Raw genomic sequence first — 24,197 nt, forward strand, 5'->3', positions numbered from 1 at the left:
GCCCAGACAACATGTTCGACATCGTGATAACCGTTGCCACAAGCGCAGATACCGCTATCCACGAGCCCAATACGCCAGAGATGTGCGTCCAGCGTGTAGTGATTGGACATGAGCCGAGACATCACGCGAATGAAATCCCGACCCACATGCAACCCCCCCCCCCCCCCCAACCAAGGTTTCGTCGATACCTTAGGGATTATCGAATGTAGCCACCTTCCCAGTTCACCATTACTCCATGCAGTTTGCCAACTTTCGAGGGTTCTGTGATGAGTAATACTGAAAAATCCGCTGTAGCTAATTGGTCTTTCATATATGTCACCTTGTAAAGCGCCCGCCTTAGCTAAAGAGTCCGCTTCTTCATTTCCTGGAATGGAACAATGCGAGGGAACCCAAACTTGTACGATCTTACAGACAAAGCACGCAGGCGCTCCCAGATTTTCCCCAGAAAATATGGAATGTGCTTTCTAGGTTTCATTGAATGGAGAGCCTCGATTGAGCTGAGGCTATCCGAGGCAATAAAGTAATGATCGGTGGGCAAAGTATCAATGATCTCAAGGGTATACTGAATAGCAGCAAGTTCTGCGACGTAAACTGAAGCAGGATAATTGAGTTTGAATGAGGCGGTGAGGTTTTGATTGAATATACCGAAGCCAGTGGAGCCGTCGAGGCTTGACCCGTCGGTGTAAAACATTTTGTTGCAGTCGACTTCTCGGAATTTACTATGAAAGATGCTTGGGATCACTTGCGGACGTATGTGATCCGGAATTCCATGAATCTCGTCTTTCATGGATGTGTCGAAGAATACAGTTGAATCAGAAGCATGAAGGAGATTGACACGGTTGGGATAGTATGAAGAAGGATTGATATTTTCTGCCATGTAATCAAAGTACAAGGACATAAATCGGGTTTGAGAATTGAGCTCAACAAGCCTTTCGAAATTTGCAATTACTAACGGGTTCAAGATATCGCATCGGATGAGCAATCGATATGACAGGTCCCAAAATCGATTTTTCAGCGGAAGAACGCCCGCCAGCACTTCTAAACTCATCGTATGTGTCGAGTGCATGCAACCCAAAGCAATACGCAAACAACAATATTGGATTCGCTCTAGTTTGATGAAATGTATGTTTGCAGCGGAGCGGAGACAGAAACTCCCGTACTCCATCACCGATAATATCGTTGTTTGGTACAGCCTGATAAGGTCTCCTGGGTGGGCACCCCGGTTATTGTACGGAGAAAGTTGATCCTTTGTTGGCACTTCTGTTTCAGATACCTAATGTGACATCCCCAGGTTCCTTTAGAGTCGAACCAGACCCCAAGATATTTGAAAGCTGAAACCTGAGCAATAGTTTGACCCATTAATTGGAGCTGTAGTTGCGCTGGTTCACGCTTCCTTGAAAATACGACTAGCTCAGTTTTCTCCGTGGAGAACTCGATACCCAGCTGGAGGGCCCAAGCAGACAAATTGTCCAAGGTATCTTGCAATGGTCCTTGCAGATCGACGGCTTTGGGTCCTGTAATAGAGACCACGCCGTCATCTGCAAGCTGCCTTAGCGTGCAGGAATTGACAAGACATTCGTCAATGTCATTCACGTAAAAGTTATAGAGAAGGGGGCTTAGACATGAGCCCTGGGGAAGACCCATGTCGCTAATTCTTGATGTCGATAAATCACCATGCGAAAAATGCATGTTTTTCGGATAGCAAGTTTAGCAAAAAGTTGTTAAGAGTCGGTGAAAGACCATGCTGGTGCAGCTTCTCAGAAAGAATTGTGATAGAAACTGAATCAAAAGCCTCCTTTATATCTAGGAAAACTGATGCCATCTGCTCTTTGCTAGCAGTTTTTAGATTTGCACGGGGGCTGCACACTCACAAAAAATGGTTGGGTTTGGTTGAACAGTGTATTCAGATGAATTTAAGTGTTTACAAGGTCCCATTTTAACTGGAAAAACTGTATTTTTAGATTCCGTCAGTTCTTGGGGGCCAATGATATTTTATGAACATGGAAGTATAAAGAAATATTGACCAGACTCTTTAAAGGGAAATGGTAGCACTGGCGAATCGCCCGGACATGTTTTAGTTAACGTCTAATATTTTTCAAAGTTTTTCTGTGATATACAGTATATTCAACAGGAAAATGAAGTAATTCGTTTAGTAGGTAGTTTTTCCTGTTGAGTTACGTGTTAGTAGGTTAAAATATCGCGAGAAAAGTGTAATTTTGCATAGTGATTTATCGTCACAATTTTGCTATTGAAGTATGTGAAGCAAGTAGCGAAAAAATAAACCCGTTTATTTCGATTAGCGCCTGCAGCGCCGTCTGCACCTGTGTAGCTGATGCAAACATTTCACGGATGGAGGAGAATTCTTCACAAAAATCTCATGAATTGATTTATTCAGAGCTGGTGATCGTTTCATCCAAGCATGCAAAATGCCTACCTTTTCTGCGGTTGTAATTTTTTTGCCTACATTCTCATTTCTCTTTCGACGTTGCTGTCTTTCGCTATTGCAGGACGCCCAGCGCTGTGCGGCAGTCTGTAAGCAAAGCAGTAACATGACAAAAATACTGCCCGCAGTACAGCCACCAGACGTGAGCGGTACAGTTTCCCTTTCCTTATTTTACACTTTTTAATATTCTTAATCTAATCAATATTTTCAATCAAAAACGACGTCAATGAATGCTGTTCGTTTACCCCACGACCGGCATCAACGCTTTCGTGTGCGGGCCTCTCCATTTGACTACGCAGAGGAAAGTGTACAAAGCGAGAGAACAAACATTACTACGCCACACTCTCACCGAGCAGTCGGAGTACAGCAGCAAAACAAATGTATTCTACTGCTCTACGGGAAAATGTACTGGGTTTGGCTACCGTTCTGGCAAGAACTGTAGTGATGTGCAGAGTTAAAAATATTCAAATTCATTGAATGAAAATTGATCATATTCAGCCGCATTCATTTTCAATGTTCAGTGACGCAGCTGAAAATGTCAAACGAACAAACCGCCCATTCATCCATGCAGATTTTCATTCGTCTCCGATTATTACACGAAGCTACCGTGCAGCAACGAATCAAACGTATCAAAGTAGGCCCTGGCACAATGTAAGCGATGATGATTGTTGTTTTATACGCTTTACCGGCATTTGAAAACATTTTCCTACATAATTAGTGAAATGAATATATTGTACGATATTCAACTGAAAGAATAAGAAGGGATATTTGAATGAATATTTTTTCTATTCACCGCGAGTCGTGTCAGGTTCATTTTCAGCCGTCAAAAAAGAGCATCGATTATTTTTAACTCTGGTGATGTGTCGCTGTAGCGGGCTGTACGGCTTGTGCAAATGTAAATATACCGAAAAAAATGTAGTTTACTGATACCTTTGGCATCCCTGTTCATGTCTATTTTCAATACTTGTCTACCTTCAAAAATATTTTACTTTTTGTACATACTTGCCAGAATCAAAAATATGTTTCATTCTGGAAGTGCAAATATATTGCAAATGTCCAATTGATACGTGGATGTATTCGCGCGGGGATTATTGTATATGAAGGCGGCCTCAGAATGTACGTGTAGGAACAGGCATTCTTGAAATGGGTCATAGGATGTACAGTAGAGCTATCGCCTTTCATTTTCAGGGCTAAACATGTGTACATCTATCGATGAAGACAAATATATCATTACATAGATGCAGACAAGTTTCTTCCATAAAACACTGCCGGTCAGTGGAAAATGGATTGTATACACACCCATGTATTCGTGTGTTTTTTATAATATCTATTTTCATTCTAGGAGCTAGATTTACAGAGCAGCGTGCACTCAGTGCACTAGCGCGACTTCCGGAAGGTTAAGCTGCCTCGAAGCTTGTGATAGTGTGGGAAATGAAATGAGTAGGCTTTCTTATAAACGTCATTCCGATCCGGAAGTGACTGGATTATCTTGTTAAGAAAAGTTTATATATTTAAACATTTCATTTTAAATTAATTAATATCTACCCGATGTAAAGAAATAATCCTAGCCTCGTCGCCAGATGTGGTGCTTCGGATATGAGTGAAAGGAAATACGTCCGTGCACGTCAGCCATTACTTTATTTCTGACTTCTTTATTCCCTATCTCGCAAAGCCTACTCATTTCAATTCCCACACTATCACAAAGCTATTTCGGAAATGCAAGATCACACAAGGTCGAAGAAGTCCAGCTTCACATCTGAGATGAAATGGCGTACGGATGCGTGGCTGCTTCCGTGCAATCGTGCGGGGTAAGGTGGGGTGTTCACTAGTGATGAGTCGAGCGAAGGTGGACCTTTCGATTCCGCACCTAGAACTAGCGACAGCGGTTCTTGCTGCAAGGCTGGCACGAACGATCGAGGAGAATCACTGCTTCACAATCAGTAGAGTGGCCTTCTGTATCGATGCAGAAGTGGTTGGATCAGCGCCACTACAAGCAATTTGGCAATTTTCGCATTGGTGAAATTCTTAGTTTGACTAAACTGACAGATTGGCGAAGGGTTCCGACGAGGTTGAATGTGGCGGATCTGGTAACCAAATGGGGTAAAGGCCTGGAGATAAACCCCAACAGCCTGTGGGTACGTGGGCAACAATTTTTGTACGACATTCTGGAAGAATGGCCGAAGAGAGAATTACCTCCTGCTAACACTACAGAGGAACTTCGGGTTCACTTGATGGCGCACGACGTGAACCTTGCACAGGCTATCGTGGACAAGTGCTGGTGAGAACGATGGCATTCGTAATTTGATTCGAATGGAGGGCAGCGCTGAGAAAGCCGAGTTGTCATTCGATCTACGTTTTCCAACGATCCTGCCACATCAGCATAGAATCACGCAGCTGATTGTTCAGCACGAGAAGAGTGGTTACGGATATCGTCAGGCGGTAAAGAACAAGTTGAAGTAGTTGTTCTACATTTCGCAGCTTGCGCGGTAGTTCGGACGGTTGACAGACGAAATTCGGCAAACAGTAGCGGTTGAAGCGGAAGACATGATAAACTCTCGTCCACTGACGTACGTGTCTCAACAGACTCCCCGAATCAGTCTAGCGTGAATCTTCCTCCATCTCATCCAGCAGTCGCACTTCGAGACGCGTTCGCAGCAGTGGGTCAGCAATTTGTGGGAATGTTGGATCAAGGAGTACGTTCCTTCGCTGAACCAGAGGACAAAGTAGTTCGGTGAGTCGCGACCGTTAGGAGTGGGAGACTTGGTTTACTTGGTAAAAGGTAACAAGCGGAAGTGCTGGATACGCGGGGTGATAGAGGAGGTCATCATGTCTAGTGATGGTCGAATTCGCCAGACCTGGGTACGCACAAACAGTAGACGATATAGGCGAGCAACAGCAAAACTGGCCGTGATGGAGTTTGGTAACTCCGAACCGGATGCGAAGTCTGGGACAGGGTTACGGGCCGGGGAATGTTCTGGCATCACTGGCAGTTGCACCGTTCTAAAGTGATCGCAACAGAGAGTTCTTATGTAGAATTCTTTTTTGTTGATTTTTGTCTTTCTCATATTTACAAAGAGCTATACAATCACTACAAAAATTGCCCGCATAAGCGAGACCCCGAGGGAAGAGTGCCATATTCCGCTTGGCTCGTGAATATCAAATGCGTCTGACTTGAAAAGTTTATTTACGACACTAAATCACTCTCTTGATAATTTCTTAGGATTGATCAGCTATTTTCGTCCGCGTCCCTTATCACCAATTTTTATACATACAGTGATTCATCAGCAGTGCTATCTTTGAAAATGAACCACCTTGGTTATGCAACTAATTTTCCCGATCTTTTTTTAAATGCAAATAGTTAAGCAATCTTCATTTCGTTATATTCTGAATTGCACATATTTTGTCGCATGTAATTTTAAATGTACTTTCATTTGATGGCATTGCAAGGGAACACGTATCCGCCGGTAGATGCCAATCGAGCTGACATTTCTTTAGACTGAACAAACTAATTTATTTGTTTGTCTAGTGTTTATTTGACCAACTAGGAAACGAATCCACTGGGTCTTTAATGCGGGTGGGAAATACGCATGGTCTTGTCTGAGTGAATGACTTTTGAATTATGTATGAGGGTGGAGAATTGACAATTCGCAAGATCAATTCAAATCCAATTACCAATTTGCGGCAATCATTTCAGCACGAGGAACAAATGTTTTATGGTCATATTTAATGCTTTACTTTTAGTCCATTAACTCATCAGTCAATTATACGGAGCTAAGAATAAGTACGTACTATTTGGAATCGGGGGTGTTTGATTCGTGCATGATGTTAATATCGTGTGGGAACGCAGCATCTTCATTGTAATATCGGAACGTTTAACTCGAACGAGGTGGAAAATTTCAAGTTACGGGATCTCAATATGCTTGTGATTATACCAATAAGGATCATTTATAAATTCTGCCACGCTATTAGGAGGAAGAGATATTACTAATTGTGACATAAATGGGAGGGGAGCACGTCATGTGCTTTGACGCAATCGGCCGTTTTACGCACGATTGCGCCATGCATATAGGAAATTCCAGAGAACATGAACACTTTTGCGAGTAGTGGCATTAAAGTGCTACTACAAAATGAAGGGAAAACTAACTGATTCGTATTAGACCAAGGGGAAAAATAACGTGGTAATATGACAGAGAGTTAGTTAGTATTGGGTAATCTTTGCGTGAAATAATTTTTGAATGTTCCACCATACCACTTTTAAACTCTTTGTTTACGGTCCATTTTGCATTGTCAACAACACTCCCGACAGCCGGCTGTCCGGAGTTCAAGTTGTTTTCGATGAAACAATCTCAATAAACGATTAGCCAGAGTTTAAACACCTAGAAGATTTACGTATCCTACAGTTAATAAACTATTCAAACATGCACGAAAATATAGTCTCAGTCGCATCGCTTGCTTGAAGCTAATCCTGACTAACAACCCACTACCCAATCCGTGGTACTTATGGAAGTGTCACGTCGAGTCGGGGCCTTCCGTTAAGTAAGTACCGCATCAAAACCTCCTTTCTCATCCCAAGTTACGGTAAAGATGGTCGTGGATAAATTGTTATTCCCAAACAATGCTCCTCAAGTAGTCTGGCTCGAAGTGAGAGTCATCAGTCTGCAATCTACGAAGTATACTGTGCTTACGCAACGCAACGCCACGCAATATCTATTTTCATTCTAGGAGAGGGCCATTGTAATCTAGAATTACACTCCTGGCTGATCAGATCCTGCCTGAAAAATACAATTGGCTTAAATTAAAAACTTTCTACTTGAATGAACTTAATCAGACAATTCCAGTCATTGTAACATATGATAGATTTTATTGCAACTTGTGACTGAAAATCTAGTTTGTCTTTTCAATATTAAAAGAAAGACGATTGAAAGAGAAAAAAACGGAATATGCTTGATAACTTTTAGGACAGATTCAATTCATCAGAATGTAAAAATGTAGGGTTTTGCACGCTCTCAAATCGCATTTTATTTTCAAAAGAAACACATTTCACAAAGTCTTAGGAAAAGGCATGAAAACCAAGTTTCAAAGTTTCATAATTCCCCAAGAAGAAATTTCGGAAGAAAGCGTTATTGGCAGAACACGGATCACAACAGTAAACGATAGTGCTTGGAAATCGAAGCAGGCATAGTTCATTCTCTCAAATACTCACGAGTGTATGCATGCTTACCACTGCTCTCAAATTCACCCATCGTGTATACAACGCGTCACAAATTAGAACTTTCAACGTATTTCAATAAAGGTCAAATCATCAAATTCTAGTATATTCTGTTTATGTTGATTGAATCTGTCGTGAAATTTTGTCTACTTTCCGGATCTGTAATAAGTTTTGATATAGGCGTTCATTTGATAAAGTTGTAACATATTTGTTGAATGAAGATTCGTCAAATCGTTGTAAACGTCACGAAAGAATGTGTCAAGAGAATCTTGCGAGAAAATAGCTTTGCCGCAACGAGATGGAAAATCCTTGCAAGAGAGTTACAAAAACATCTGCATCTGCATCTGTATATTCTTACTAAAACCCACTGCAATATGCTGGAAACCACAGTGATTCTTTTTCCGATATATCATACTAAAATCCGCCGTAAACCACAAAATTCTTGTTTAATGTCATAATTATATAAACCGTTACAATCTGTTAAAATCCGCTATAACCTTTTGTACCCCGCGGCATCCTTATAATATTCTCGAAATTACAAATTTAATTTGTAAATGGTTCAAAAGCAGATCAAAAATGCAAACGATTGACAGAAATATCACTAGGAAACAATAATAAACAACTTCTGCGTTCTGCGTTGCCAGTTCCAATGATATTTCATCAAAGTACACTGTCACTTTGACACTGTACTTTTCCAAGTACAGGGTAACGTAAAACGTTTCCTCGAAAAATCATCAGAGCAATCCGTATACAACTAAATGCAGCATATTTGCATTTGGTTGTATACAAACCGAACCTACAAAAGAAAACCAAGAAATAATTTGGGCTGCCCAAAATAACCATTAACCGTAGCGAAAGATTCACTCTGCAAGACGGATACACTAGCAGTTTCACGCGCGCATCGGTGGTTCGCGGGGAGGTAAGGGATAGGAGTTCTGTATCAGAGGTGAATGGCGACATAGATTGGCCTCATCTTGCACGATAAGCCAACCAATGAAAGTGGTTTCGTGGTTTTTATGAAAAACTCGCAATAAAAAATAAAAGCTGTTCGGATGAGTAGGTTGCACTCGGACGAATTTGACAGAAGTTCTTTCAGCAGTTACACACGGTGAATTCTTTCTTATCAATCAGCTACAAATATATATATTTATTCATCGTTGTATTCTAGGTTGTATTAATTCCAAAATACTTTCTTGACTTACAATTTATCTGTCCTCAGTTATGATAAGTCCTATTGCCTGCTCCTCGAACTCAAAAATGTTTTCGGTTTTGTCGGGTCTTTAGGTTTAGCTATAGAATGTAATGGTTGAGATATAGTTATTAAAATTTATACCAAGTTCACCTCTTTCACGTTTGGTTTGTTGCTTCTTCCTCCTATTCTTATTATTATCATCTGATCTTACTGTCACCTATCGTATTGACACTCGCGCACATGATCATCCCTTAAACCGCCATCGTCAGCGAAAGAGGTTGAAATAATTTCGTCGCAACAAAAGTGTTTCAATAGAACTACGAATAATTAATCATATGTACGAAAAATTCGTATATTTTTTGAAAATTGTCTGTACGAAACTAATTCTGAGTGATTTACGAATATATTCTCTCAGTGTAGTGTCGTTTGGGCATGAGATGACCAAAAGTAATAAAAGTTGCGATAGAGTGGACTATTTGGAAGCAGGTATCAAGATTAGAATCGATATCCAAGTTTAATTTGTATCGAAAACCACTTATCTCCTACGCAAACTGGTATCTATTACCCTTCGTTTCTATGTTGAAAAAAGTTTTCGATATCGTTGTCCAAAAAGCACTCAGCGCTGATTTGATCCTAAAATGTTACTACAATGATCCGTTTTATCGGCGAAAGGATGTTGATTAAAGAATTTCATTTTTGCATGAGATAATTAATTAAGAATGAACGGTTTGAAGTTAAAAATGGATTTCTCAGCGGCAGCAAATTTTTGTGGTCATCCTGCAACGCAGCAAAAACAACTCGTACAGTAAAAACCCATAGAAAGGCGGTCATCAATCATTATAAACCAATATATAGACCTTCAAGATGAGAAATTAAAACCAGGCGCGAGCCAGTTGCTTCTAGTTTTATTTTTACTATAATTTCATTTATTTACTTGTTCTGTTATCTCTTCCTTTGCGTGTTACTTTCTCTCTCGGTTGCTTTGGTAATCTTTACACTTTATACACATTTACAAAGGGCGGCTGTTAACTGCAATAATGGTAGGTAATACAACCAGTATAGAAACCGAAGGCCAAGAACTTCTGCAACCATTCAATACTACGTGCACTTTGTGGAAATTGACACCGCGTCTGGCCCGAAAGCATGCAAGCTGCCTCCTCTACCACCCGACCTGGAGAGTGAACTAAACGAATGACTCAAATGGAAGTCAACAAAGCATTGCGGAAAACTTTTGTCATTTGTCTGCAATTTGTGTACCCATTTCCTATTAACAGTGACAGTGAAAAGTTATTTTCTTGTGTCGCCCCCGCGGCGATACGGGCTCCCTCGACAGGGAGCCAGCCATTCGATGGGGTAACTGAGGGAAAAAACGGAGCTCATAATCGCCCCGGCCTGCGCACTGGATTGGGGATAATGAACGGGGAAAGTAGCGACTGTGACAGTCTAGATATAAGCGGTGACGTGTGAACTCTAGTGATTTATGATTTACTGAAGGTCGAAGATCAACGCTGTGTCGTGTTGTTTTCCATTTCGACGAGGGATGGTTTTCTATTCGTTTTATACTTGGTACATAAAAAAAGGTCGTACGGAAAGTGAAGAAAGCGCTATATGGTATGAGAAGTTTGCCAGCAGGAGAACAGCCGGTTTAAGACGTGCAGGCAGCATCAGGGTGGATCATACAAAGGACCGTTTTGCTGATAGGGAGGGGGTGTTGATCTGTTGAAATGCCAATATTGGGTTTCTTATGGTTCCAGCAGACTGATAAGTTCTTGTTGTGTTTGCTTTATGCTGTACATGTTTTACTACACGTCTTGAAGTGGGTGGTTACAGAGATGTTGGAAAATGGGAGATAAATCGTATAACTACACATGTTTAAGAACATCGGAGAGGAAGTCTGATAAATGTGCTTAAGCTTATTTTATATTTGTGTTAATTTAAAATTTATAATTAAGTATACGGGAAAAGTGCTTGCAGAGAACTTTTCTCACTCGGCTCTAACACATTCGTTCTAAGAGGCTGGGAAACGGTTGGTTATGGTGGACGATGGACTGTCCGATGCTCCGAGGGGAACCGTGCTCCGGTCACTTTTCCTCTACTGCTAGAGTTATGCCTAGAACTACGACTGATTCGTTTTCAGTTTGTTTTTTTTTAGTTTTTTTTTATTTTCAACTGTTTCCATTACACAAACAGCGAATAAATTAGTCGTATCAAAATCCACTGGACATATGAAAGTAACATTTAACATCGTTTCACAAAGTTGAAGTGCTTAGCTTCTCAACATCGTGGGGCCTTATTTATACGTGTAGTTGATGATAAGTTGCCGGTTACTAAGTAATGCTGATTCTTTCTTTGTGACTTGAAGTGCATCCTTCAGTTAGCTGCTCTAGGTTGGTTTAGATAATAATTTCTCCTCGGCTTGCACTATGTTTTCACATAACTCATGGCTCTAATAACAGTAAAACAATAAATCTGAATAACTCAGACAATATTTTCTCTCTGTATATAATTATTATCATTTATATCATTATCATTATTATCATTATCATTATTTTTGGTTTTGTAAAAACTTGTATTCATTCCATATTTCCAGTCCATTAAATCTACTCCCATCTCTGCTGTCGTCAACATTGAAGTACATAATTAGTTCCATGAATTCGTTTCACTTCGATTTAGATTTTTAAAAGCGCATGAACCAGATTTCACCATAAATCAGTTAGTAATAAACCTGTGTGAGGGTGTTTGTGTGTATGTGTTTCAGTTTGCCGCATGTAAGTCTTTGCCGTAGTTCCTCGATACTCGCCGAATCGAATAAAAATCCAAACGTTAAACCATAAATCGTTAACCGTTGTACGAGAGCGTTTTTTAATGTGTCGTCATCACTAGTGTCCAACGTTGCTGGTCCTGCGTGCAGCACCAGTGCTATCAGCAGGACTACCAACGGGACCAGATGTTCCATTCAGGGCCATCCCCACATCATTTAGCCCCACTTCTGGAACAGACCCATCCGTTGACAGCGACAGTTCGAACCCCACAGATTGCACCGGCAGGAACTGTTGTAGCAGCAGTCATTCGGTCGATGATCACAGTTACCGCCGCGTCGGATGCAGGCCCGCCGGTAGACCTGGATTAGCGAGGAGCGCCTGGAAGCAAAGCGAAAAAACCTATTTTAATCCACCTAGCGGTGCAATTGTGCCTTTCTCAATCATGAATCACGAGAATGTGTGCGTTGTTTATATTCATTAAAAGCTTTAAAATGCATATATTACATTTTATTATTATACATCACATGACAACTATATACAGGAAAATAAATCATTATTCGAGTTCTAAAATTTTGAAAAAGAAAAAACAGCCACGGTAATATTGATCTGAAAAAAGGTGCAAAATCGGCAAAGTCCCAAAAAGTCGATTTTTATAAAAAAAAAATTTTTCGAGATAACATAAAATCTCGACGTTTCATGCATTTTAAAGATGTTTGGCATCAAAAATACGAATTCGATTTCTGAAATTTCATGGGGTCCCCCCTTTGAAAAATTTTTTTGAGTTCCGGCTTATATGGGAATTTCATATGTGACCGGACGATTTAGTCTATATTTCCGGAACCATATAAGCGATCCGTGCGAAATTTTACATACATCTGTGGGGATAATATAGCTATCATTTGGGACTAAGTTTGTGAAAATCGGTCCAACCATTTCCGGGAAACTGATGTGAGTTCGTAAATTTTGAAAGATGGCCGCTTTTCCCGGGCACTTCCGGAACCGTCTATGGTGGTTAATGTAGTCAACGAAAGTTTGGTTGGCCGTCGGTGACCTAGAACAGCAAATTTAAGTTGTTTGAGAGACATTTTAGCGAAATTTTTACCTTTTTTGCTTTCATCGGAGTATCGGTTTGAATCACAATTTGCTATGTGATCGCACGCCACAACCTGTAACTCCGGAACCGGAAGTCGGATCGGGATGAAATTGAATAGCCATTTACGGGGACGCAATACCTTTCATTTGAGGCCAAGTTTAGTCGAATCGGTCTAGCCATCTCCGAGAAACCGATGTGACTGTTATTCTGAATTTAGATACTTCCGCCGGGGCTTCCGGAACCGAGGATGGTGGCCAATGTGGCCAAATAGACTTTGAATGGATGTTAGTGACCTAATACTACAAATCGAAGCAGTTGTGGTCATATTTTGGAAAATTTTTCACCTTTATACATTCATTGCAGAATTTATTAAAATCGACATTTTCTGCGTGTTCGTACTTATCACCCTGTAATTCCGGAACCGGAAGTCGGATCCATTAGAAATTCAATAGCAGGGAACGTTGCACCTTTCATTTGAGACTAAGTTTGTCAAAATCGGTTCAGCCATCTCTGAGAAAAATGAGTGACATTTTTGGTCACATACACACACACACATACACACACACATACATACATACACACATACATACACACACACAGACATTTGCCGAACTCGACGAACTGAATCGAATGGTATATGTCACTCGGCCCTCCGGGCCTCCGTTAAAAAGTCGGTTTTCAGAGCAATTGCAATACCTTTCTATTGAGAAAGGCAAAAATGGTGTAATGCTTTGAAGGTATCCCGATATCAATTGTTTTCTGCCTCAGGTTTTTTGACAATTTTTTGAGGTTTTTGGTTTTTTTTGTACATTTAGGCTACGAATAAGATATACAAACGTCTTCCTTTTTTGTTTGCTATGTATATGTTCAGTTTTGCGGTTGTTTTGCCTAGACAAAACTCAGTACCGTATTTTCGCATGGTAACAGGGCCGTCGAGAGCCGCGTCGGGCCCCAAGGCGTGTATTACTAGCGGGCCCTTTTAAACCTAAGCCCTATAGTTCAGCATGAGTTAGTAACTCTTCAGCCATGAAAAACTCGTGATTCCGTGGCTTCTATTAGTCTCCGGTTGATTCATATTGCCAGATCCACAGATAGTTTGCCAGGCAGGTGAATTTCGACAACTTCTTATTCTGTGGTATCCAAATCGGGTAAAATTGCCACAATTACGAGTTTTTCAATTTGCGGGTACTCGGGTGTACATAACGATGAACAACGTAATTAGAGGTGCACGGTGCTAATTCGTGTATTCGTACCTCGTTTGTGTCATCGCCGATATATACAGAGGTACTGACTTCATGTTGCGCGAAACAAACGTTTCTGCTTGATTGATGGTCTGAAACATAATCAGCATACTATGTCCAACATGGTGAAATTATAGGGTGTAATTCAAAGAGACACACATGGATTAATTTATTTGCTGTTGGGTGAACTGAACTGATTTGATTTCTTTATTTCGCACAATATAAGTGGGTTCTTATAGACATCACACGCATCTTTAGCGAGGCTCAAAATCACCGTTCTATCTAAATACAATACATTTTAGGGGAAAAATTCCTTGAATGTGCTATCAAAATACAAAAATTCTCCATTTTAATCACCGGTTGATTAAGATCAGTCTACCTTCTCATCTCGCCCAGAGCAGAAGCTAAAAATCGTTCCGCTATAGATACACGGCAAAAACGACTGCAGACGAATTGTGTTGTTATTGTTTTTTGTAAATGACCTGTAAAACCAGCTACTCGGGAAGTGAAATGATTACTAAACGTGCAGATTATGTTCAATCCGGGAGAAGTTAACGCTCTTCAAATTCACCATATCAAACATTAAGAAGCACAGACGTTTGTTTCGTGGAACAACGTGCAGCACCCCAACTAAAGCTGCCACGTTAACACATCATCACCGTATATATAAGCAAGGGCTCTACAGAGAATTACATGAATTATCTTCACACACACCCCTGACATCGTGACTAACCAATTCATGACAAAATACGGAGAAGTGGCTTCCATAACAGCTGAACCTTTACATTTTCCCGGTTATCCCTAAAGTTGTCCTTGTGGTGAGAATACTTCCGTACAAACCAACTCCTTCATACGTAACCATTTTATGCATATCAACTGAAAATGGGACGTTTCATCAGACAACACTGGATATGTACCCATGGTAGATTCCTATATGCGAATTCTGCAAAAAGACACTGCACCACGGAAAACATTGTTTGAAAGCAGCTAAGCCCGCCTACTATAACCGTAAACAACACACCGTTATCTTATGTCAAACGACAAACGGTTACAATCCAATATCTACGGAACTGTCATAGTATAACATAGCATATATGATTGCACAAATACAAAACCAATATCTACGAATCTGTCAGGAGCAAATATTCCCTCAACAACAATCGCGCCCAGTGCCTCGAAGCCAACAACCGGCACCACCTTCAAAGAAGCGAACGTAGAAGAGGACGGATGGGTTTGTCCGTGCACTCGCATTTCTGGTTGGCGCTTAATTTCTTTCTACAAAAATACTTTGAAGTGGCTTCTCAATATTTTATAGTGTATTCCGTCGATTAAAGTAATAAAACTCGTTTATTTTAACTTATACACAAAGTAGGCAACTCCCTTAAGAACGTTTGTTTTAACAAATGTCAACTATCAAATAAAATTTTCATTTGTTTACGCTTTCGTGATATAACAATTTAATAAGGCAAATGATGACAAAGAAATTACTATTACTACTTTTATTGCTCTTCTATGAATACCGGACGTGTTCGCCTATCTTTCGGGTAAAAACGCGGGCCCCCGAACACGACCCGGGCCCCAGAGCAATTGCCCTGGCTGACCCCCCCTCTCATCGGGCCTGATAGTAACACTGGGCCAGGGCCGGGATTTTTGAGGCTGAACTTAGGATGAATATAAAATCATTCTGAGGATTATTTTTTTATTATAGATGTTTTAGCCTTAAGGTCATTCGCCTCTTTTCGGGTTGGAAAAATCTCTAACCCTATGTGTGGGGTTGGGAATCGAACCCAGGTGAGCTGCGTACAAGGCAATCGATTTACTAACTACTTTAGCGTGTGGGTAACAATGGATCGGTAGCAGCTCAGAATCGCACTTTGTACCGTATCCCACTAAGCAAGACGTTTAAAGAGCATCAGGCAACAAAACGGAGTGATGATATTGACTAGCGAGTACAGCACTTTTTGAGTTCATTTTGTGGTCACAAATATATGTGCAAAATTTGGAAGCGGTTGGTTGCTTCCCGGGTTTGCGCATTGCGTTCAAAGTTTGTATGGGATTTTATGTGAGGAAATTAATTATTATGCATTAACGTTAATAATGATCGCTATTTCACTCAATATGAAAAACCATAAAACCATTTATAAAACTATAATTCAAACCTGGGTTAACAACTTTGTCGAAGACAGTAACTAGCTACGAGTTTTCAAAAAATAATTATAACGATTTTAAAACTTATGGTTCAATCCAAAAATTTATTATTTTTTCCAACACTGCCAGTGCACCACCGACATAGACATTTATAACTTAAATGAATGAGAATATATTCACCGCCGAGACTTAGTACCTTCGAATGAAATGTTCAGAATGAAGCGTTGAATAACATAGACGTAGTCAGAAAATGAAAAGAAGAAGAGGCGGCTTGTGTACTCGCCAGTTCCCTTTTTATTCTTTATTATTCTTATACACCAACAGGCATACCAAAGCCCCAATGGTGTAAAGGATGCGTTGGGAACAACGCAACATATTTAAGTATACGGGTAGATGAAGAGAATGCGGATGTGAGATTGGTCTGAATTGGGGGGTGGGGGTGAGAAAGTTGTGGAGGAGTGTGAGAGGAAGGAGGGGGAGAGGTCGAGAGGGAAGGGGTGCAACAGCCATCTTCATATTATACCTTTCATTGGAGACTAAGTTGGTGAAAATTGGTTCAGTCATTACCGATGTGGCTTAAGTTCTGCAATAAGTTCGGATCCCGGGACATCCGGAATTTCCAATAGTGAACAATTTATTCTAAGAATCTTTGATTCACCATCAGCGATCTAAGCCAGCGAATGGAAGTAATTTGATGCTCATTTCAATATATTTTTAACCTATGAGGAATTACGAATTTACCGGTTTATATGGGAAACTCCTATGTGACCGAAATAACCAACCTGTTACTCCGGAACCAAAAGTCAGTACTGAATGAAATTCAATTGCAGTAAATAGAAGTATTGAATCTTTCATTTGACATCAAGTTTGTAAAAATCAGTTACGAGTTCGCTGGAAAATAAGGAAACTTGGCGAGTTCCGCGGGGGAATCAAGAACCATCATGGATGGGCAATGTGGTCAAAGCTACTTTGATTGGTCATTAGTGATCTAGACCAGCAAATCCAAGTAATATTGAATCTATTTGAATATGTATTACATCATTTGGACACCATGGTTTTGCAGTTTATATGGGAATTTTCTGTGTGGCCGCACTCTTCAACCCGTAACTCCGGAACCGGAAGTCGGATCAACTAAAAATTCAATAGCATCTTATGGGGACGTCATTTGAAGCTATGTTTGTGCTAATCGGTTCAACCATCTCTGAGAAAATTCATGGTATTATTTGACACACACATACATACACACACACGCAGACATAGACGTCAAAAACACGTTCAATAGCGCAAGCTGGGAAACCATTGCGGTATCACTGCTCAGAATGGGGGTCCCTAGCTACCTGTGTAGAATTCTAAGGAGTTATTTCCAGAACCGAATTCTGATCTATGAGACAAACGGAGGACAAAAATTACGGCAGGAGTCCCGCAAGGCTGTATCGTGGATCAAACGATTTGGAACGGAATGTATAAGGGCGCGCTGATGCTTAAGCTGCCCAGGGACGTAGCGACTGTCGGATTCGTGGACGACATCGTAATAACGGTACTGTGAGAGACGCCGCAAGAGGTGGAAATGTTGGCTATGGAGGCGATCGAGAGGATTGGAAACTGGATGTAAGGAGCCCATCACAAAACTGAGATGTTATTGGTCAGCAGATGCAACTGCAGCGAGCAGATATCACTGTCTGGGAGCATGTCGTAGTCTCGAAGCGGACGCTGAAACAGCTGGGCGTAATGATAGATGACCGACTGAACTTCAACACCCATGTCGACTATTCTGACGGCCGAAGCTATAAATTCTTTAGCCAGAATCATGCCGAATAACGCCGGGCCATGCAGTAGAAAAAGACGTCTTCTGGCTAGCGTATCATCGTCCATACTGAGGTACGGAGGACCGATCTGGGGTGCGGCACTGGAGAGCACACACAGGACAGAGACAGCCTGTAAACACTGGAATGATCCCTATCGGCGTCATTCTAGTGGAAGAAAACGAATGGTATGAGCGGAATAGGACCAGGGGAATACGGAAAACAATGAGAGCTGATTCGATGGCCAAATAGCAGCATGAATGGGACTCGTCAGAAAAAAGGAATATGGGCTCACAGACTCATAACGGTTCTTTTGACCTGGATAAATAGGAGGCGTGGTGAAATGACCTTCTATCTGACGCAGTTTCTGTCTGGTCATGGTTGTTTTAAACAGTACATCGGTTCGGGCACGCTGTGTCACCTTTTTGTCTGGAGTGCATAAACGTCGAGAAAACACCTTTGCATGTTACCCTCGTCTGTCATGATTCGAAGCAGCGTAAAAGGAGATACCTTCGCTTAACGTAGAGAATATTGTTTCAGAGATGTATTGAGACGAGGGCACATGGAATGCCATCAGCAGAGTAGTGACACTAATACTGTCGGAACTTCAGAGAAAGTGGCGTCCCGACGAGTTCCAGCGCGGCGACGGTCGTATGTGGACCGGCTACGCAGCGAGAAACGAGCATTTAGTTAGCAACATCAACAAGTAGTTTCACGTCCTGCGAGGATGGCTGTGAAGGGATACGAGTCAAGTTTCGACATTTCCGGATCGGTTCGCCTCTCGATGGGTTCCGACATTGGTGACGGTCCCCGGGTCGACCAGTTACGCAGCGAGGGTTAGATAGCGTGCTGAATCAAAGTACGCGTGGGAGCCAACGGGTTCCGCATATATGCAGAGGAACCAACGCGCTCAAGGACAGCTGGGAGCTAATGACAGTAACATTAATTCTGTCGAAGCTCTAGCGCAGCGGAGATACCAGCGTTAACTTGGCAACACCAACAGGCGGTTTCATATCGGTTAAAAGAAATCCTGCGAGAGTGGCTAAGATGAGATCCAAGTTACATGTTCGGCATTTCTGGATCGGTTCACGTCTTGACGAGTTCCGGCGTTTACGAAAAAAAATTAATATTAGTAACACGCAAAAATTAATAAAAGAAAAATTGGAAAAACAAAGGAAGAAAGGTTCAAATATAAAAAATTAAAAAACAAAAATAAGAATAAAGAAAAAATAAATAAAACACCCACACAGCGAACAGGCGCTGTCGACAAGCCAAGGGACCCTAGGAAAGAAGAGGTGCAAGAGCACAATCCCCTCCCGAAGTAATACCCAACGGTGGTCCCGGGAGGAAGAGGATACGAAGATACAGCAGGTTGAGGTTTATTCCGTAGGCTATTCTACCCGTAACACAGGAACCAGAAACACGATTCCAGTAAAATTCAATAGTAGTCAATAAGGATGCTGTAGCTTTCATTTGAGACTAAATTTGAGAAAATCGAGTCAAAGATTTTCGAGAAGCAGTTGTGAATTCAATTCAGGAACATAGTCATTTTCCTGAAGCCTCCAATTCCGCCGGAGGTGGCCAAAGTGGTCAATGTTGGTTTAACTGGGCATCACAGCACATTTTAAGAAGTTGTGCACTCTTCATCCCATAGCTCCGGAACCGGACATCGGAACTAAATGATATTCAATAGCAAATTATGGGAACGTCGTTCCTTTCATGGGAGACTAAGTTTAATAAAATCGGTTCGGTCATCTCCAAGTAACCGATGTGCAATTGTTGTTTACATACACACACACATAGACACACACCGGTGTAGACTAGGCCCACCGCCGGAGATCAGTTGAGTAGTACGCGACATAGCACCGGGTTTGGGTCGCCGACACCCTACCTAGCTCTTGAGTAGGCTAGATCAACCGAAAGCTACGCTCCACCCGGAATCGCTGGATGGACCTCAGCATTTACTGGTTGGCCCGTTGAGTAGGCTAGGTCCACTGCCGGGGACTAGATCGAGTAGATCGAGACGAAGCGGTAAGCTAAATGGCTCACGTAAACGAACATCGGTTATCATCGGTTTCGGGAGAACCTCTCTGCACGGGGAAATCTCCGTCGGAGTAGGCTAAATCCATTGTCGGGGACTAGACCGAGTAGTTCGCGAACAAGTAAGGGTGGGAGTTGACTGGCTCATCGTAGAAGTGCAGCAAAATGGAACGAGAGGGGAACAAAAGGGCTCAAAGGAGTTGCGGTGCTAAATGGCGCCGAACAGGGAGCCAAGGCGCTCAAGAAGTTGTGGTGCTACAACCAAACAAGAATCGGTAACGAGAGAACTTTCTTCTTAGGGTTTGTGGGTGGTCCAAGATGGGGGGTGCTGAAGTGATGAAAGAGGTTGGTGTAAGGGCAAGGGGGAGGAAGGGAAGGGGGCGAAGCAATACTCAACTGCATATTTTGACATCCATTTGAGACTTGGTTTGAGAAAATCGGTGGAGTCATCACCAAAGAACCGATGTGACTTTAATTATAGAATATGCTCGGAATCCGGGACTTCCGGAATCGTTTGATTGGCAATCAGTGATCTAGATATGCGATTAGAAGTAATTTTGTAAACATTTCAATAGTTTGTAGCCTCTGAGGTATTACGATTGTAACTTGTCATTCCACTCAGACAAGATCCTTCGTATTCCCTACACACTTTAAATGTCCAATGAATTGGATCCCTACCCGATCCGAAAACCGTATCAAAATTATTGCACAATTTGATATTTGTATCATATATCCGTACAAGTAAGACACGTGGAACGAATTAAGAATAAATGAAAATATCATTTTTTTAATTTGTCAATATTGGCATCAAATAACATATCATATTTATATAAACAACCTTACCTATTTTCCACATGGTAATAACAACAAGATAATATCTCCCCAAAACAGCTTGGCGAATCACTAAAGATAATACTCGAAAATTATATCAGTGAAAACGTTCGTTTTTATCATAGATCATTCTTAAATAATTGATTCATTTAATCGTTTTTAACCCTAGAACGTTGCACTTGCGTTTTCAACCCTAAAACAATGCACTGGGGTACAAATGTACCCTACGCGTTTGATCGCAATATTCGCAGGTAAAAATGCAAACAAAAGAAATCTATAATACATCATTTTCTTCGTTTTTTAATTGCGAAAACAGATGTGTGAGTGAAAGCAGGGAATTTATTGAATCAATGATACATAAATTGGTTTGAACAAAAAAAAATGAAAAAAATGTGGTTTTGACTTTTTTCACAAAAATTACTATAACTTTGCGAATTTTCAACCGATTTGAAAAAAATCAACTGATTATAAAAGTTGGAAGAATGGTCTAGAAACGGTATAAAATGGAATTTCGAATTTTTTGAAAAAGTGTAATCATTTAGAATAGTGAAAATTTAACAATCCGGTTTTGGAAAATGCCACTTATACTTGCGAGTTATTATTTTGAAAAACTATTAAAAATAAACAACAAAACAAAAAAATCAGCAAAAATGAGAAAGATTTTTTTTCTACTTCAAAATTAAATTAAATTAATTGAATAAATGATTAAAAACGAATATATAATACTAATTGTTGCTTACGTACACCCAGCCAAATCATACAGCGAGATTCATAAGAATTATCTTATGATGTATAGAATAGACCTGTGCGCCGCCGCGCCACGCCGCCGCCGCCGGTAAATTTCAACAAACGCCGACGCCGAAAGGTAAACCGGCGGCGCGCCGCCGACGCTTTTTTCTCACGCCGACAATTCGCGAACTCGAAAATCATTGACTCCTAATTTTATCTACAAATCTATGAACATTGTCTACGGTCCGAATATACGACGTTAACTGATTCCTGATTTACCACATATTGATCTTTATTTGGTATTAGTGGTTGTGAATAAGATCACAAAATTAACAAAGTCTTCTTGATATTTTCTCGAAAATCATTACACGACACTCGGAATATAATTCATGGATCCATTCTTGCTTCGTCAACTGGTTATGATTGCGAGCATATAAGTTACATTTCACCATTCGTGGAATGGGCCATAAATTAAAAAAAATCCACTTTAAAGATATAGTTGATTCCTAATATGTTAGACACGATTCACCAGTCGAGCTCGTGAAACTGTTCATGATATAGTTCATAAAGTAATAAATCTTTCACATAATCTTAATATACTTACGAAAACAATTACAATGAACTCAGACAATTATTCATGGATTATACGGTCTACTCTTTGGTTTTGAAATTTTTATGTGAGCTATTGTGTACAACTGCTAGCAACCAGTCTCATAGGCGTGAGCATTAGATACAAGGAAACTACTAGGACCTGTAACCCTGTTATTCTTTTGTTAAGATTCAGTGTAATTCTCGAAATTAAATGAAACTGCGCTGAGCACCAAAAATACATTCCCTAGCCATAATTCATGTCCGTGAGATAAAGAAGAAAACTATAAGATACGTGACTCTGTGTAAAAAATCCGACGGTAAGATCAAGACTAAAATATCACGATAACACGACGAGAATTTACGAAAATGATTGCACATCCTAGGGGCAGATCACTCTAGAAATGTATAACAAATTTGAATCAAATTAGAAAAAATGCCTTTAATATTCATTTTTGCATCAACTTTGCACTCCCTCGCAGAAAAGTTTGTTTAACAAACGTCCTACGCTGATTCACTTTGTTCGACGTTTTGTTGAATGTAGGGCTAATTTTTTGTCTTACACGCAACGCAAAATACATTATGAATCTCTTTTTTGATGGAAAGAAATGCATTTAATTTAGCTGATTTTTAAAAATGCATCACAAGTGATCTGCCCCTAGTGCACATCGTTCAATTCTTGACTTTTTTAGTCAATAAAGTTAATATAAATCAATGTATCATCAAGTTATGAACTAGAATCATAAAAATATTAAACATATTCAGATACAACCACATACTAAACTTTTGAGTATAATGGAACCTTTTTTTTGGCGTGAACTAGTTTTGTAAAAATACAAAAAATATTTTCAATACGAGGTTTATTTATCATTGATCGAATCGTGACTTATTTTGAATTTTTTTTCTTGAAGAATAGTTGGGCAGAGTGATCTTGACTTTTCGCGACATTGGTGCACTGTTGTAGAGATGCAGAGGGCACGATTTCTGGTCTCATAAATTATTCATCGTATCACAGACAAATAGGACGTAACACGAGATGAATTTTCATCACTCGTAGGAAAAGCGGTCGATTTAAATTACAAAAATGCGCCATATCAGCGAGCGTAGCGTTAGTGAAAAGATTTTGACACAGAGCTAAATGCGTTACTTAGTTTCTGCACCCAGGAATCAGAATATATTGGCTCAAATGGCACGTCCTGCACCCACCCGAAAACGTTACCGTCTTTTTAATCTCACGCAAACCAAAACAAACAAAATGGACCAGAAATGCGAAATTCATTCTTGTCGAAGTGCCCAAGGCGGGAGTTGTTTACAATCATTTCTTAAGTTACAACACGATTCCGATGTGTGAGAAAGCACATAATAGGATGTTAGTAAATTAATTGATTCGGTGTATCGAATCTAACTAGATGTATGCAATGGATTAGAATTTGTTGATCCCCGGAACTGCTGGAGAAATTGGCGGTGTGCAGGTGCAACGAAAACTAGAGATACGCTCACACCATTTTCAATCAGACTTGTTTAGTGATCTGTTTTAACCCAACAGGGGCTAAAACATCAATTCGTGGAATTATTATGAATGATAGTAACTGTATATTTAGGTTTCGTCAGGGTGTAGATCTGTATGATTCCAGCACATCGAGCATACTTTGCATTCAAGATAAAAGCAAATCTTACGTTGATAGAAAATGTAGTGCCATGGAATCGTATATACTTTATCATCGCGGCGATTTTGTACTTACAAGAAGTAAAAGTAAACGCTAGCCTGGAAAATGAAGTAATCCCAGTGAAGTTCAGCCGGAATTGAACTGAAAATCTGGCTGGTTCCAGTTCGTACACGGGATCCAGTGGCACAACCGATTCTAACTAGAATCGGTTGTGTTACTGGAGCAGGAATACGAACTGGAACCAGCCAGAATTCCGGTTCATTTTCGGCTGAGCTTAACTGGGATGTGTCTACCTTGAAAGGTCAGTAATGCCATTAATAACGCCTCATGTTAGGGTACCTGATATCTGCGGGATTCTAAAAGAGCGACGGTAAAGAAGACTAAATAGAAACAAAAAATAATGAAACGACAACAAGAATTAATTTCCTCAAACAAAACAAAATCTGTTTAAC

The 24,197-nt window shown here is 40.5% G+C and overlaps 1 protein-coding gene across 1 annotated transcript in view; it reads right to left on the bottom strand.

Annotated features, from left to right (window-relative positions):
• Positions 1-9,698: 9,698 nt before the first annotated feature.
• The window catches only part of LOC131679070 (U8-agatoxin-Ao1a-like), an 84,893-nt gene continuing 70,394 nt past the window's right edge, over positions 9,699-24,197 (bottom strand). The window contains exon 3 of the mRNA XM_058959623.1: positions 9,699-11,984. Within this exon, the coding sequence (XP_058815606.1) occupies positions 11,822-11,984 (163 nt within the window). The 3' untranslated portion in view covers positions 9,699-11,821. The remainder of the gene's footprint in view (positions 11,985-24,197) is intronic.

This window comes from Topomyia yanbarensis, chromosome 2, assembly GCF_030247195.1.
Source record: "Topomyia yanbarensis strain Yona2022 chromosome 2, ASM3024719v1, whole genome shotgun sequence".
Classification (NCBI taxonomy): domain Eukaryota; kingdom Metazoa; phylum Arthropoda; class Insecta; order Diptera; family Culicidae; genus Topomyia; species Topomyia yanbarensis.